Genomic DNA, 16,437 nt, shown 5'->3' with positions numbered 1-16,437 from the left:
TGAGCTGGAAAAACGGGTGTGTGGTAGGGACTACTTAGCTTTGGCGGAGGGATCTAGACGCGGGTATATTTGAATTTTGAATCAGAAGGCAGCGGTGTGGGTGCCGTGCGGCTGTACGTATGTATGCTCCGTGTCTGTATACTGCCCCAGTGCTGGCCACTTACTGTAGGCATATTGTGTATGGGACCTCAGTAGTCTCTGGTTAGGTGGGTAGATGCCTGTGTCATGTGTGTGTATATATATATATATATATATATATATATATATCTCTCCCCCTCCCTCCCTCTGTGTTATGTACTAATGCTTCTCTATAATGTTATGGACTCTAAAAATAGGAATAATCTGAGCTGTCGCTTTAAGATAAGGAATCGGGACAGGGACCCTGATAAAAAGTTGTGTCCTGTCCCGGTTTCTGTCTATGGGGGGCGCTGTGTTGGGGGAGCAGCTTGGCGCTTGAGGCGTTTAGCTCTGTCAATTTTAAAGGGCCGGCTAACAGTGTGTTAATAAACCCCAATATAAATCTTGTGCCCCGCCACTGTTCTCCGGGGTCTGCCGCCAACGGTTGGCGGCAGTGATGTCGCCAATAACCGCAGTGGGACGCGCAGCATCCTAGTGAACGCAGAGGAACAATAGGGAGCGGCAGCGGGGACCCAGCTGGGTGGCGGAGTTGTCCTGAGTAGTGTTGAGCGAACTTGTGTTTTAAGTTCGGCGTCTAAATTTCGGGTTATCGAAGAATCGCGTTATGGATTCCGCTGCCACGGACCATAACGGAATTTAGAATCCATAACGCGATTCTTCGATAACCCGAACTTTAGACGCCGAACTTAAAACACAAGTTGGCTCAGCACTAGTCCTGAGTAAACCCACCTTGATAGGATTAGGTCCCACTCCCTGCACCCCATACTATTCGTTTTGTGGTCCGTGGATCGCAGATCCGCAAAATACAGACGCGGTCCGTGCCGCTTCCGCATTTTTTGCAGACCCGTTGACTCCACGCGGTCCGCATTCTGTAGACAAGTACAGGGCGTGTTCTGTCTTTTTGCGGTTGCAGAAAGCACATGGAGCAAAAAGGTGTAGACCGCACGTGGACGACATCTGTATTTTGCGGAAACGGTTATGTGGATGGGGCCTTATTTGCAGTCAGTGAATGGAAACCTTCTTGTCAACATCCGGAGGGGGAGGGAGGGAGGGAAACGGTTCAGTTTTGTCCCCGTGCATTCTGAATGGAAAGAGATCCGTTCAGGATGCATCAGGACGTCTTCCGTACCAGCCGCATTTCGTTTTGTGACCGGACACAAAATCGCCGCACGTTGTGTTTGGGCATAAAAACGTATCCAGGACTGAAAACAATGTAAGGGCTTATGCACACAACCATATGTATTTTGCGGTCCGCAAAACACGGATCCGCTAAAAATATGGATGACCATGTGCATTTTGCGGACCGGAACAGCTCAGCCATAATAGAACAGTCCTATCCTTGTCCGTTATGCGGGCAAGAATAAGACGTGTTTTTTTTTTTTTTTTTTTTTGTGGACCCATTAAAATGAATGGTTCCACATACAGTCCGCCAAAAAAAAAACATGAAACGGACAATAAAATAAATACGTTTTTGTGCATGAGCCCTAAGTCAAAGGTGACCGATCTGTTTTTTTTAGCAGCCTAAAAAAAACTGATCCTTCACCTATTGACTTTCAATGTATTTAGCAATTTTCTTTATTTTTTAATTTTTTTCTGTTTTCGCAGAACCGCATCCTAATGGGATGCATCCTGTCGGATCTCGATACCAGAAATAACGCAAGTGTGAAAGTCCCCTTTTATAGTCATGGAGAGGGGATATGTTTGACCGGTGGGGGTCCCAGCAGACTGTGTAGGGTCTGTGCTGCCCAGTTTGAATGGAGCAGTGGTCGCACATGGGCACTGCCACTGGAACTGTGGGATGGTGTAGATAGCCCGATGCTGTACTCGGCGATCTCCGGCTATCCCATACGGCAGTGCACCTGCTCAACCCATTCACACGGGACTTGAGGACTGATGGGTGTCCCAGTGGTTGGACCCCCAGCAGTAAGAAATTTCCCACCTGTCTTGTGGATAGGCAATAGTTTCAGTCTTGGTCTCAAACCCTTTTAGGTCTCTAGTGTGTGTCAATTCACTGACAGTAAGCATAGGTTGTGCATGGTCTCACAATGGTGACGCTCTTTGCTTACGTCTGCTTTTCATTCTAGGAGAGAAGGTAATGGCCAGGAGGAACGTCCTACAAGAGATCCCCATCTCGGTGCCGCAGACCGAACAGCAGTCCTATCAGATGGTGACCGAGGAGGAGGAGGATTCGCTCCCGTACAACAAGCCGATCCCCTCCGCGCAGCGGCCGCACTCCAGGTACATCAGCAATGACGAGTCCAAGGAGAACATCACCCCATCCCAGTTGGAAAATATTTTTCAGGAGAAGAGTCAAGTGAAGACTTTAGATGGCAGCAGTGTTGGAGACGAACCAGGAGCCTTGAGCAATGTAAATGTGTTCACCCCTAAGAGATCAGAGGGGTCACCTGAGGACCTGCAGCCATGTAGCACCCCCATGGACTTCTCTACGGTCACTGTGGAAAATCTGGACATCACTAGTGAAAGCTTCACCACCAAGTGTGCCAGTGACGGTAAGCTCCATGAATGAGACTGTAATGTCAATGACGTGAGCGGTTTTCTGTATATTTCAGCCCCCACCCCCCTTCCTTATACCCTTTGAGGGTGGTCTGAGTGGGTAGCCTTGGTATCCCTTGATTGTAGTGGTCTTACTGACAGTCTTTTACTGTTCTGAACATTTAAAGGGGTTATCCGGCAGCCACTTCCCGGATCGTGTGCTGTACCTTGATCCTAGCGTGCTTAGAACCCGCCACGCCTGCGTGAGAATGAATCTCATCCAAGGAGAGTGGGTTCTAACCGTACTAGGATCACATGTACAGCACCGGAGCGTGAAGATAAGAAACTTTGTAGTATATTTTAGCAAAGAAAACTGCCTCTTTGTCCACTGATCAGACACCTTTCCTCCTCCTTCCTGCACTCATCATTCCTTCTAAATTCACTGCTAAAATCCATCTTCAGAGAGGAGACAAGTTGAGCTCGACTGAGAGATTAGGTTGCAGTTACGCATAGAAAACGGAGCTCACACAGTACCATAGTTGTAAAACATCTATAATTTTTATTGTAACATGATTAAAATATATATAATAAGCCATAAAAAATCTAGGAGAATGACAGAAAAAAACCACTTAGAAGTCTATGGAGAGGAGGAGGAGGGAGGAGCTGCTGGAGAGAGACAGAGGCACAGAACTGCATTCCTTCAAATACGTTTTTGCGGATGTATTTTGTTTGGTTATGATCTTATTTGTATATTTTAATTCGTTGCAGGCAAATCTCCAAAATCCTTCTATAAACACAGGCGCAGGTCGACAATCGGGGTCCGGGGGTCGCCTGAAATGAATTTCTTAATCCGTCAGATTGCACTCCAGAGAAGCAACAGGAAGAGCGAACCGGAGCCCGAGGTAAAAGCTGGATCTGAATCCTGTGAAATCCACTCCTCGACAGCACGAGGTGTCTGCACAGCCGGGGAAGGGCTTTATCGACCTTTTGGTTCAGGCTCCTCCATCTGGTTTCTCCTCATCTGGATTTAGGCCTCCTGCACATGAACGTGTGCGCTCCGTGGCTGTATTGCGGATCCGCAATACACAGACACTGTTCCATGTGCATTCCGAATCACGGATGCAGACCCATTCACTTCAGTGGGTCCGGAGATGCGGAACGGAAGCACGGAACAGAACCCTACGGGGAAGCACTACGGGGTTTCATTCCGTACTTTCGTTCTGCAAAAAGATAGAATCATAGACTGCCATGCTAGAGCGCTATGTAAGCGGTCTATAAGGTCAAAATCTGGTGACAGACTCCCTTTAAGGCAGGAGTTCTGTTCCTACCAGGGTAACAGGGTGAAATGGGTACAGTTTGGATGGCCCATTAAGGTGAATGGATTATAAAGTGTTTTTTTTCCTTCCCCCATGACGGCACCACAGAGGGAGCGGATCCACCTGCAGGGACAGGAAACCTACAGGTTAAACGGTGGTGCCTCTCTTCCCGCTTCAGTTTGGAGTAGGAGACCTACAGTATTTCCCCCCCTATTCGTTCTTACCGCTGATCTGGGGTTCTATTTGTCCTCCTTCCCCAGATGTTCCTTTTTGTTCCTCTAACAGTTCTCGTAAAAGGGAGAAAGGTGTAGAGAAAACAGCCTTCTGGGGGTAAGAGTAAGGGTTTCCTTTCCTTTTGGGGGCTCCTCTCAGCCCTTCATATCAAGTTGTTGGAAAATGTAGAGGTGGATTTGTTAAGTTTGCATCGTCTCAGGCAGGGAGAATGGGCTCTCAATCCTTCAGTATTCTTCAAGATGGTGGATCTTTGGGGGGTCCGTTTTAGATCTTTGCTAACGTCTCATCATCTCTTCTCTCTAGATCCCCAGCAATCCCTTTGTGGGGGGAGAAGGGTACCTGCTTTCCCTCTAGCCCTGTGATGGCTAACCTCCGGCTGTGGTAAAACTACAACTCCCAAGATGCACACTTGCTTGGCTGTTCTCAGAACTCCACACAAATGATTGGAGCATGCTGGGAGTCGTAGTTTCACCACAGCTGGAGTACCGGAGGTTAGCCATCACTGCTCTAGCCTATGCCTTCCCACCAGTGTCCCAATGTCCCGCTGTTGCTAAAGAAGATCCAGGAGGCACAGGCAAGGGTGATTGTAATCGCCCTCTCTTGGCCCAGAAGGTGTGGTTTACCTGGCTCTGGATCACGTCTATTTTGGATCCCTGGGGCCTTCTGTTCTGGGGGTCTGTCAAACTCCCTCAAGTTCGTAGTCTGCACCAGACTGTGGGGAACTTGGGAGGCAATTGGTAGGGTTTTTCTAAGGCCCCCTGCAGATGAGCGTTCCTCCCGCAGTGAGTCCGCAATGCAGCCCGGCCTGTCCTCCCAGGACTGCCGGGAGTCACCTAGCATTATATTGATTTATGAGGCTATGTAACCCTTACAGTTCTGGAATGTATTGGATAACACACTGACAGCATTAGGTCTGTGTTATCCAGTACATTCCAGACCTCTAAGGGTTACATAGCATCATAAATTAATATAATGCTATGTGACCCCGGCAGTGCTATGCAGACCAGGACAGCGGATCCCACCGACATAGTGTCGTGGTAAACCAGCACAGCCAGTCCAAAGACCTCTAATCATTCGCTTTACCGGATTGGTACGGTTTAAGCGCCAGCTACTTATCAGCCGTAGACTGTGCGGCCCTAGCTGACATGTCTCCAGCAGCTCCGCTCAACCGCACAGACTGCCGGAGGCGGGAGCCCAAGCCACGCCCAACCTCTATGGTGGGTAGTGAGGGGCGGAGCTTCACCCAGCAGATGTCTGCTGGATGAAAGCCTTTTTTCTTAGAGGCAGAGCAGCCTAGGCGCAAGTCTTGTCGCCATTTAGCAATTCTAAGTCGCATTGGCGACCATTTTGGTCGCCGTCCGGAGCACTGCCATAGAGCTACAGATAGAGGTCTCCAAAGGGATGGGATTCATGCCCTTGCTGCATTCACCAAGTGACGCACCACAGATCTCCTGTATGTCGACAAAGGGGATATAACTAAGGGCTCATGCGCACAAACATATTTTTTTGCAGGTTGGATGCGAAACCCATTCGCTTCAATTAAGCCCCAAAAGATGTGGACAGCACACCATGCGCTGTCCACATCCGCCCGTCCGTTCTGTGAGGTCTGCAAAATTATAGAACATTACAGACAAGGATAGGACTGTTCTGTTATGGGCCGGCGGTTCCTTCCCACAAAATGCAGAACGCTCGCGGCCGGTATGTTTTGCGGATCCACAATCTGCAGCCCGCAAAACGGCCAACGGTCGTGTGCATAAGGCCTAAGATGGAGGAAAAAGATAGCAGGCGTTTTAGGAATTGCATGATCTGTGAACCTAGAGGTGGTACACCAAACCTCTGACCGGGACCTGCTGGCACAGGACACTTCCAGAAGACATGAAGAAGACTACCCCGGTTGTTGCTGCATCTCCAACATAAAGCTGGAAAGAGAAAATTAAGTTTAGGAAGCGCCCTGCACCATCTGGAGTCCTGCTTCGAATGGAAGATTTCTGTCAGTGTGAAAAGGCGGTCTTTTTGATCCGTTGGCCAAGGTCCTTTTCCCGGTTAAGTAAATGTGAAGGGGGGGGGGGGGGTGTTGATCCATAGGGGAATTAAGTAGGTAATTAATACAATTGGGAGGGAGTGATGCAATACGCCTGTCGAGTTAGTCAAAGGTCGTTTTGCCTCTAATATAGACGGAGGCTTCGGAAAGTGAAAGTAAGAGGTGTCTGAGTTTTTGGACTTGCCAAACCGAAAGGGTGGAAGATTCTGAAGCTTCAGCGAGAGATTGAGAAGAAAGCCATTCACTACCGGATAGGAAATGGTGGGCTCCGAACTTGTTACCTTCAACCCATCGCTTAAAGGATCCCTGTTCTGTACCGGGATTTCCCAAGATAGGAAACATCGGAGAGGGGAGATATCAGATGTCGCAGATCGAAGCGTTGGGCCTATTGTGGGATGAGTGCGTGCTGTTAACTCTAAGGAGCCTCAGACAAAGTAGAAAGAAAAGGTTGTTCTAAGTTCACCCATTGCTTGTATGATTTTCGTCTATGATGTGTAATAAATGAGCGGCACGATGGTAAGAGAGGAAATCCTGTAGACCAGGGATGCTCAACCTGCGGCCCTCCAGCTGTTGCAAAACTGCAACTCCCAGCATGCTCTAATAGCTGTAGACTGTGCAGGCATGCTGGGAATTGTATTTTGGCAACAGCTGGAGGGCCGCAGGTTCGGCATCCCTGCTGTAGACCTAGGCCACTGCGGTGCTTGGGGTGTAGCATGCGATCCTCGGGGATGTCCCGTCCAAATGAACCATAGGAGTCCTGATAAGTTTTATGGGGATGGGCACTGCTTGAAAAAACTAAGATCCCAGCGAGGATATTCATTTTTGAAAATAGAAATCCGACCGATCCGTGTAAATGTTCTATTAGTCCAACGTTCGAAGTCATTTTTGATACTGAAGGGAAGAGTAGTTCACTGAATGTAAATCTGCAACAGTTGGAGTTACAGGCGTTCTCCTGGAAAAGATAATGAGCGGATTTGGTTTAGGGGTATGCGTACCTCTTAACTATCAGTCCGCCTTCCTCTCGTGCTCTGTAAACCTCTGAAGTGGGAAGAGAGGCTGCTCCTTTTGTTCTGGAGGTGGATCCCCTCTCTGTCGGGGGGCTTAAGAAAATTAAATTCCCAGTGAGTGTAATTATCATTCTTCTGTTGTCTTACCAGGGTAACCCGTTCTCGTCACCACGAAACTCCGTACTAAGAGAGAAAATCGCCGCTTTCCGGAATGCTTTCCAGGCGGTTGAGGAAACGGAGGGAAAATTGGCATTTCCAGGATTTTCAGAAGTCGAGGAGTTGAAATCTGGGAGAGGTGAGACCACAGCAAGTTGATGGGGTTAAAGGCCGACTACACATAGGAAATAAGTGGTTGTCTTAAAATAAAACGCTGAACATAAAACGTGCAAACGCAAACTCTGCACTTCCTCCCTCTTTGGGCCTGTTTTGTCTCCTAGAACATTTTGTGTCCCAGGAACTCGGCCATGTCCTCCTCACTGCCCTGTGTCTGGCTGCAGCAGGACCCTCCCCTTTGCCTTATCTGAATCTGAAAATTAAGGCTGACACCTCTTTAGTTAAGCTCTGCCCCTTAGCTGTCCACCAGAGATGAACAGGAGATTAAAGGGTTCTCTAGGATGACTCGTGTGTCCTAAGCCCAGAATGAACAGATATTAAAATGTATGAATTGTAAGTTCTGCTGAATCTTGTCCCACAAAACGATCAATCTGCTCTCCTTCCCCTGCTCTGTAACAGTCTGCATTTTCAACACAACGGGTTCCCTTTAAGGATGCTGCCTCCATGATTATGTGTTTGCTGCTTTCCCTGTTCTAGGAGAGAGGACATCTGAGCCGCCAGAAAAAAGGAAGAAAATATGTGGCCCTTCAGATGTGGACCTACCAAATGAGTTACATAAAACCTCAGCAGCGTCGTGTCCGGCACAACCTTCGGAGGTATGTACTTTAACATGTCAGGCTTTTGTAACGCCTAGGGATGTTAATGAAGAGAGCCAGTGACCTGTGCAGCCACCCCTACAATCATGGTGTACCTGGATGCAGAAGTCAGGGGGATGGCGAAAACAAATGCAAGTCCCACCTCTGCAACCAGCACCTATCTTGTGGAACACCCCTTAATGTACTACAAAGAAGGCCTTGTAGAATGGAGTCGACTATGGATGGATGTTACTGTCTCCATATGTTAAAGTGGTTATCCATTATTGTATCAGACCTCAGAGTAGCCAGCCCGTGGTGGTGATCATATTTACCTGGTCCCTGCGGCCTGGGTCGTCTCTATTGCTCCCCGGCTTGCTCTTCATCTTTCCGGTGAACTGATATCAACATCCTGTTGATGGGAGGACACTTGACCACTGCAACCAATCACTGGCCGCAGCGGTGACCTGCTGCTCCACTCGTGTCACAACAAATGGTCAAGTGATGTCACTGCTGTGGCCAGTGATTGGCTGCAGTGGTCACGTGTTCTCCCATCAACAGGATATTGATATCAGTGCACCAGGAAGATGAAGAGCGGGCCGGGGTGCAATCTTGACCAACCCAGCGGCGGGGACAAGGTAAGGGTCCATTCACACATCCGTGTGTGTGTTTTGTGGACCGCACATTGCCGGCACTAATAGAATATGCCTATTCTTGTCCGCAATTGTGGACAAGAATAGGGCATGTTCTATTTTTTTCTGGAACGAAAATGCGGACCCTGAAGTGCAGGGCCGCATTTCCGGATCGGTCCTGATCAAAAGTTTAAGACCACTTTAAAATATGATTTTTTGCCATTTTTCCATTGTTGGATCTTAACAAGGTTCCAAGTAGAGCTTCAACATGCAACAAGAAGAAATGAGAGTGAGACAAAACATTTTTTGAGCATTCAATTAATTGAAAATAACGATTAAACTGAAACAGGCTGTTTTTCAGCTGATCCAAATTTTAGGACCACATGCCTTTTAAAAGGCCAAATCTGTGCAAAGATGTGGATTCTGTCATGTTCTGTCAGGTAGTCACACGTTGTGATGGCAAAGGCAAAAAAACTCTCCCTTTTTGAATGTGGTCGGGTTGTTGAACTGCATAAGCAGGGTCTCACAGCGCGTCATCGCTGCTGAGGTGGGACGCAGTAAGACAGTCATTTGGAATTTCTTAAATGATCCTAAGGGTTATGGAACAAAAAAGTCAAGTGGAAGACCTAAAAAAATTTCATCAGCACTGAGCCGGAGGATCCAATTGGCTGTCCGTCAAGACACTGGACGATCCTCGACCCAAATTAAGGCCCTTACTGGTGCTGATTGCAGCCCCATAACCATCAAACGGCATCTGAGACTGAAGGACTTCAAAAACATAAAATGTCTTCAAAGACCTCGTCTCCTTGAACGCCACAGAACTGTTCGTTTGGACTTTGCAAGAGAGCACCAAACATGGGACATTCAAAGGTGGAAGAAAGTTTTATTCTCTGATGAGAAAAAATGTAACCTTGATGGTCCTGATGGTTTCCAACGTTACTGGCATGACAAGCAGATCCCACCTGAGATGTTTTCTACATGCCACAGTGGAGGGGGCGCCATAATGGTCTCGGGTGCTTTTTCCTTCAGTGGAACAATGGAGCTTCAGGAAGTGCAGGGGCGTCAAACGGCCGCTGGCTATGTCCAGATGTTGCAGAGAGCATTCCTCATGACTGAGGGCCCTCGTCTGTGTGGTAACGACTGGGTTTTTCAACAGGACAACGCTACAGTACACAATGCCCGCAGGACAAGGGACTTCTTCCAGGAGAATAACATCACTCTTTTGGCCCATCCTGCGTGTTCCCCTGATCTAAATCCAATTGAGAACCTTTGGGGATGAATGGCAAGGGAAGTTTACAAAAATGGACAACAGTTCCAGACAGTAGATGGCCTTCGTGCGGCCGTCTTCACCACTTGGAGAAATGTTCCCACTCTCCTCATGGAAACGCTTGCATCAAGCATGCCGAAACAAATTTTTGAAGTGATAAACAATAACGGCGGAGCTACTCATTACTGAGTTCATGTTTTGGATTTCTGTTTTGGGGGGGTTTATTTTTATTTTTTTGGAGGTGTGGTCTTAAACTTTTGATCAGCTGAAAAACAGTTTTTCATTAAATTGAATGCGGATCACCAGGACAGGTCCAGTAAAGCTGGAAGATTACAGGCCTCTGCTCCTTGTTCCTCCACACACCAAATCCAAGTAATATCAGCCACAGTTCACACCACGTTACATTACCGACGTAGGCAGTTGCCCCATGCTGTGGGTGGAACTTGGTGAAAGAGGCGACTGCCAAGCCCTGGCAAGCGCCAGATGTAATCTACGTTGTGCATGCTCGGGGACTGCACAGGATGAGGGCTGCTATAGAAACGGCACATCGCACCATGTGTGCTCAGCCAAAGGGAGGGAGGAGTAACCAGGTAGAAACCTCCACATACCTGCTCTTCTGGTGATTGAATGCATTTACACTTTCCATGTATACGACAATGAGATGCTTCTGGTTGTAGGAATACCCCTTTAAGGTGGACGTGTTCTGTTGCACTGGAAAAGATCTGCCCAACATCGTGTGATTTCTTAGAGTCTAAGTCAGGCCTCCTCCTTTAATTTTCCAGAAATCTGTGCCAGAGAAGACCCTGGAAAGTGACTGCACTTTAGCATCTAGACCGCTGACTGAAGTCCCCAGCAAGTCGGGTGAGCTGATTGATCTCTGGAGTTCCTTATTTAAAGAGGTAGACCCACCTCAATATATGGAATATCGCTAGGATATGCCATAAATGTCAGGTTTGAGTCCCACCTCTGTGACCTGCTTCTATCTCCAGAACAAGGTCCTCAAACTGAAGGAGGGCGCATGCGCGGCATGCTCTCCTCCATTATAAAAGTTTTAAAAATAGGCACTATTGGAAAGTGGTTGCAGCTGCTCCACTTCACTTCTGGGGCTGTTCTGAAGGCAGGAGGAGGTCCCACAGCTGGGAACCACTCGTATCTGACATTTATGACCTATCCTAACAATATGCCATAATAGTTGAGATGAGATGACCCCTTTAACGGGGTTTTCTATTCAGTGGAGATTGAGCTGCACTGCTCCAGCATGGCCTTCTTTGCTAGTGGTGCCGGCGACTGCTGCTGATGTGAGGTTAAAGGGGTTCTCCGGGAATTTGATATTGATGGCTTATCCTCAGGGTTGGTCACTAATATCAGATGCCCGATATCCCCCACCAATCAGCTGTTTGAGGAAGCCTCCTCGCAGCTTTCACTTGAATGGGACTGAACTGCGCCTAGGTCATCTGACGGAAGAATGTGATGTCACATGGTCTAGGAAGAAGCCTATGCGCTAACTGAGCACCGCGGCCTCTTCGAGCAGCTGATTGGCGGGGGTGCTTAGACTGTACCTCCGCCAATCTCCTATTGTTAACTTATGCTGAGGATACGGTATCGCTAAAAAAAATCCAGACAAGACGCGTGGCACCCCCTCGATCGGATATTGATGACCTACCCTTAGAACAGGCCATCAGTATCAGATCTGCAGGGGTCTGACTTCAGGATCCCCCACTGATCATCTGATTTGAAGGGGCTGTGGTGAGCATCATCAGGCACAGCGCCTTACATTTTGTAGTTGGCGTGTCTTGTACTGGGACTAAGTTGCAGTACCAGGCATAGCCACTACAAAATAAATAGCGCCGTGACCCCTTCAGTCAGCAGATTGGGGGTATTAGGAATCAGACCTCCACCAGTCTGATACTTACTGCCTATCAGTTTTAAAGTTCTGGAAAACTCCTTTAAGCAAGACTGATATGCCTGACATTGGGCGTCTTCACTATAGCGCTAAATGATCTTCGGGGAAGGTGGGACATCCCCACTCTCCTCCTTCCTCAGGGGCTTTATACGATTTCTGCTTTTCATGTTCTTATCACAGTGGAGGTGCTGACCGATGAAGCCCAAATGTTACCGGACACCTCCAGATCCCGTAAAAGGAAGGTGATGTTTGCAGGTGCAAGTCCTCCAGAACCTGAGCAGTCTCTGAAAACAGAAGATTCCTCTGGACTAGTCCTTAAACCTGCGCTGAAAAAGACTCCTAGACGAGATTTTCTCCATTTTCAGGTGAGTGACAAATGGATGCATTTTCACGTCCTTTTGAAAAAAAACGTCCATGGCACCAGTGGGGGCCGCCCTACAAGGTAATCCCATAATTAGCCTAAGTTAAAACTGATGAAAGCTCCTCTTTAAGGGAATCTGTGTTTTTCCAATTTGGCGTACAGGGTTCGGGTTATCTAAAAATTCCGCTATGGTCTGTGATGGCGGAATCCATAAAGGAATTGTTCGATATTCCATCTAGAAAAAGGATGGCATAGTGCTAGGGTATACCATCACTTATGGGGTCCCACCTCTGGGACGTCCATCAATCCTAAAGGCGGCCATACACCTTCAATAGCAGACAGCCATCTCTCCTGGCTTCCCCATACACATACTTGGCAGAACGTGCCTTGTATTCTATGGGGAGAGCGGAGAAAACTGAATTCAGAGAAAGAAAAAAAAAAATAATCTGGTCAAAACATACATTTCGCTTAATTCTTGACCCCCACAATATCAGTCATAGAATCGGGATCTCCCCACATAAATTACAGTGTTGGCCGTAGACTAATATGTATGTCCAGCTGAAGGCCTAGTTCACACTTCTGTGTTTGGTCAGTGATTTCCATCAGCGATTTTTCAGCCAAAACAAGGTGTGGTTCCAAAACACAGAACAAGTGCAGATCTTTCCATTCTGCCTTATCAACAGAGGCTCCATTACTGGTTTTAGTTTAAAGATCACTGATGGAAATCCCTGAAGTGTGGACTAGGCCTAAGGGCTCTTTCACACGAGCGGATGCCGTGCGGGTAATCTGCTGTGTGAAAGAGTGCCAAGCCCCGTTCTAAACAGCAGAGACATGGAGCAGTAACATGATTGATAATGCTCCGTGCCTCTCTGATCTTTTTACTACAAAATCCCAGTGAGATAAAGTTGTCACTGTGATTTTGTAGTAAAAAGATCACAGAGAGGCACGGAGCATTATCAATCATGTTACTGCTCCATGCCTCTGCTGTCCGGAGCGGGGCTTGGCTGTCATTCACGCAGCAGATTACCCGCACGGCATCCGCTCGTGTGAAAGAGCCCTAAGAATGCCTCCTTAGTTTTCCCTCCATAATGCTGCTCCCATCCACCATACTGTGGATTGACTTGCGTTGGTTCATGGTGAAGCTCCCTGCACAGCCGGAGGCCAGTGAGCCATGTATAATGGAAAACCAATGAAGGGACCCAGCGCTTGTATCCATGGCATGAGACCTTAGCATCTGTGTAGAAGTGCTGTCCTATCTGATAAAGGCAGAATACTTCAATGTGTTTCCTCCACAGCTCGGGTTCCCAGAGGAGGACGGAGATCTGTTTTCACTAGATGAAGAAGCAGATGATGGTGAGGAGCTCACACTTTTATCATTTTACACTTGGGTTGGTTAGACACCAAGGTTATATTATGCAGTAGAATAAAGAAGACTACGATCACCTGTTACCAGTGTGAACAAGTCCTCTTTTTGCCCCCTAAGGAGTGAGCCTATTAGGCCTTTCACACGAACGATACGGATTGGCTCCGGGTGCGTTCAGGGAAACTCGCACCATTTTGCAAGCAAGTTCAGTCAGTTTTGTCTGCGTTTGCGTTCAGTTTTTTTCCACGCGGGTGCAATGTATTTTGATGCGTGTGATAAAAACCTGAAAGTTTACAAACCTCTCTTAGCAACCATCAGTGAAAAACGCATCGCACCCGCACCTGCTTCCGGATGTAATGTGTTTTTCACTGAAGCCCTATTCACTTCTTTTTTATCAACTATGTTTAAGCCCTATTCACTTCTATGGGGCCAGGGCTGCGTGAAAAAACGCAGAATATTGAACATGCTGTGATATTCACACAACTGATGCGTGAAAAAAAAAACGCTCCTATACTCAGACCCATTGAAATGAACGGGTCAGGTTTCAGTGCGGGTGCTATGCGTTCACATCACGCATTGCACCCGCGCAAAAAAACTCGCTCGTGGGAAAGATGTCTTAGGCCTCTTGCACACGACCGTATGTATTTTGCGGTCCGCAAAAAATGGATCTGCAAAAAATACGGATGACATCCGTGTGCATTCCATATTTTGCAGAACAGAACAGCTGGCCCTTCAAAGAACAGTACTATCCTTGTCCGTAATGCCGACAATAATAGGACATGTTCTATTTTTTTGCGGAATGGAAATACGGTAAGGGAATGCACATGGAGTAACTTCCGTATTTTTGTGGACCCATTGAAGTGAATGGATACGGACAGAAAATACGTTCGCGTGCAAGAGGCCTCAGTGTTTAAGGGGTTCTCCGGGAATGAGTTTTGTGAGTGCCCACAGTAGGGATCGACTGGTTTATCAGAAGTACCGTTATTAAGGATTTTGCACATTATCGGCATCTAACCTTGCCGATGATGCTTATAAAGCGAATACTAGTGAGCGCTTATGGAAGCATTCACTAGTATGCATCGGGAGTGGGGAAGAAGCTCAGCACGCGCTTCCGATACCACCCCCCCCGGTCTTCTTTAATGGGGCCCACGCTGCGCTGCGCTGTCCTGACCCCGTACAGTGTCAGGATGTAGTGTGTGCAGGTGACAGTGCAGCCCGGGCCGAAGAACACAGGGGAGCAAGACACCGGACCTAGAGATGGATTTTATTTTATTCATCTGAGGTCTGATGGGGGATAAATAAAGTCAGTGAGAAGGGGGAATGGTGTGGAAATTGGCACTAGTATATTATAAATGTAAATTATAAGTTGACTACCAACTAAGGGCTTTATTAATTTATAATTTACCGTACATTTATAATATACTAGTGCCGAATGCAAATTTCCACCACCTCGGTGACTACCAACTAATATAATATAATTTGTGGTCGTGGCTAAAAGTTGGACTCGGACAGGCGTGTCCGTCTCGACATCTAACCGGCTGAGTTGTGCCTGGAGCCGGGTACGAGAGCAGCCTATAAGGGGGCAAAAAGGAAACAAGGTAGTTAATACAAGGACTTTATTGAATCACAATACCAGAGAATGAAAAGCTTGCAAAATTTCTATCTGTGGGTTTGGTATGTACCTGACGAGCGCCAGCGTCCCATTCTCCGGATGACATGAGCAGCCACCTGTGTTAAAATTATTCCAGATTTGGCTCCTTCCCAGGTAGATGATGGGCCGGCTGAGCTTGTCGGTAGAAGGGGTGGGCTGCTGGGTCCCAGGAGAGCCCGGTCCTGCACGGTGTGGGCGGTATTTGGGCACCACTCAGAGGTATGAAAAATGGACTGGCACATCGCGCAGGTGGGTTCCCTGAGCCCTGCGAAGTGACGGCAGAATAGTTCTGTATCAATGCTAGCCCAGCTGGTGACATACTGAAACTGAGCCAAAGCTGCTGCTGCTTTTGCCGAGATACAACGATGGTAATCGTAGAAGGCCGAACCTCCATACTTGTGACCCAGGTCGGTGACCAGGTACAAGTAGTTGTCCAGCTCTTCCCTTCTGTCCGGTTTTGCGGTGAAGACAATGTCCGTAAAGAGGCTGAACGCCAGGACAAACTCCGGAATGGATAACTTGCGGTTAAGCCGAGAGTCCTTGGCCCTGAGGACCACGGACACATCCCCACAATTGATCACCCTGTTTTCGGGTACATCTTGGGCGGCAATGAGAACCGACACAAGATTAACGTCTTTCCCTGCCAGAATGTCTCTTTTGAGATTTTCTGGGATAAAATGCGAGGGGGCCACTTGGGGAATAGGCCTGGGTGTACCTGGCGTCAGATAAACCGAAGTGGAGAGGGTGGCCAGTGGGGCGGGTGCCACGGAGGCCCGGGACTCCAGTTCCGATTCTCTTGCTCGGAAGTCAGCCACAGAGTCGACCAGTGTGTTCAAGGTGGACTGTAGCTGCACCAGCGAGAGCTGGATAGATTATGTGCCGGGCTGAACCCCAGAAGGATTGGGGCTGGTCATGAGGAGCTTATATAGTTCTGCCTTTCTGGCGAAGGCTGGGTGCGGGATGCCCCTCCTGTTAAGCTCCGCGAGTAACTTTTAGAATGCTCCAACTCCTTAGTGACGAGAGGCTGTCAGAGAGGCTGTCATCTATGTGGAAACATAATTCACGTGACAAACAAACAAAAAAAAAACGGAAAGGGTGATGGAGTAAAGGACCGAGAAGGTGTGAG

General features: G+C 47.9%; 1 protein-coding gene across 1 annotated transcript in view; it reads left to right on the top strand.

The window, feature by feature from the left end:
* Positions 1-89: 89 nt before the first annotated feature.
* CDCA2 (cell division cycle associated 2) overlaps positions 90-16,437 on the top strand; it is a 35,536-nt gene continuing 19,188 nt past the window's right edge. The window contains exons 1-8 of the mRNA XM_040414872.1: positions 90-113; positions 2,223-2,648; positions 3,400-3,533; positions 7,380-7,524; positions 8,040-8,158; positions 10,816-10,894; positions 12,117-12,301; positions 13,593-13,650. Coding sequence (XP_040270806.1) covers positions 2,234-2,648; positions 3,400-3,533; positions 7,380-7,524; positions 8,040-8,158; positions 10,816-10,894; positions 12,117-12,301; positions 13,593-13,650 — 1,135 coding nt within the window. The 5' untranslated portion in view covers positions 90-113; positions 2,223-2,233. The remainder of the gene's footprint in view (positions 114-2,222; positions 2,649-3,399; positions 3,534-7,379; positions 7,525-8,039; positions 8,159-10,815; positions 10,895-12,116; positions 12,302-13,592; positions 13,651-16,437) is intronic.

This window comes from Bufo bufo, chromosome 1, assembly GCF_905171765.1.
Source record: "Bufo bufo chromosome 1, aBufBuf1.1, whole genome shotgun sequence".
Taxonomy (NCBI): domain Eukaryota; kingdom Metazoa; phylum Chordata; class Amphibia; order Anura; family Bufonidae; genus Bufo; species Bufo bufo.
Note: the sequence above shows the minus strand (reverse complement) of the source record. Positions and strands in the feature narration are given on the sequence as shown.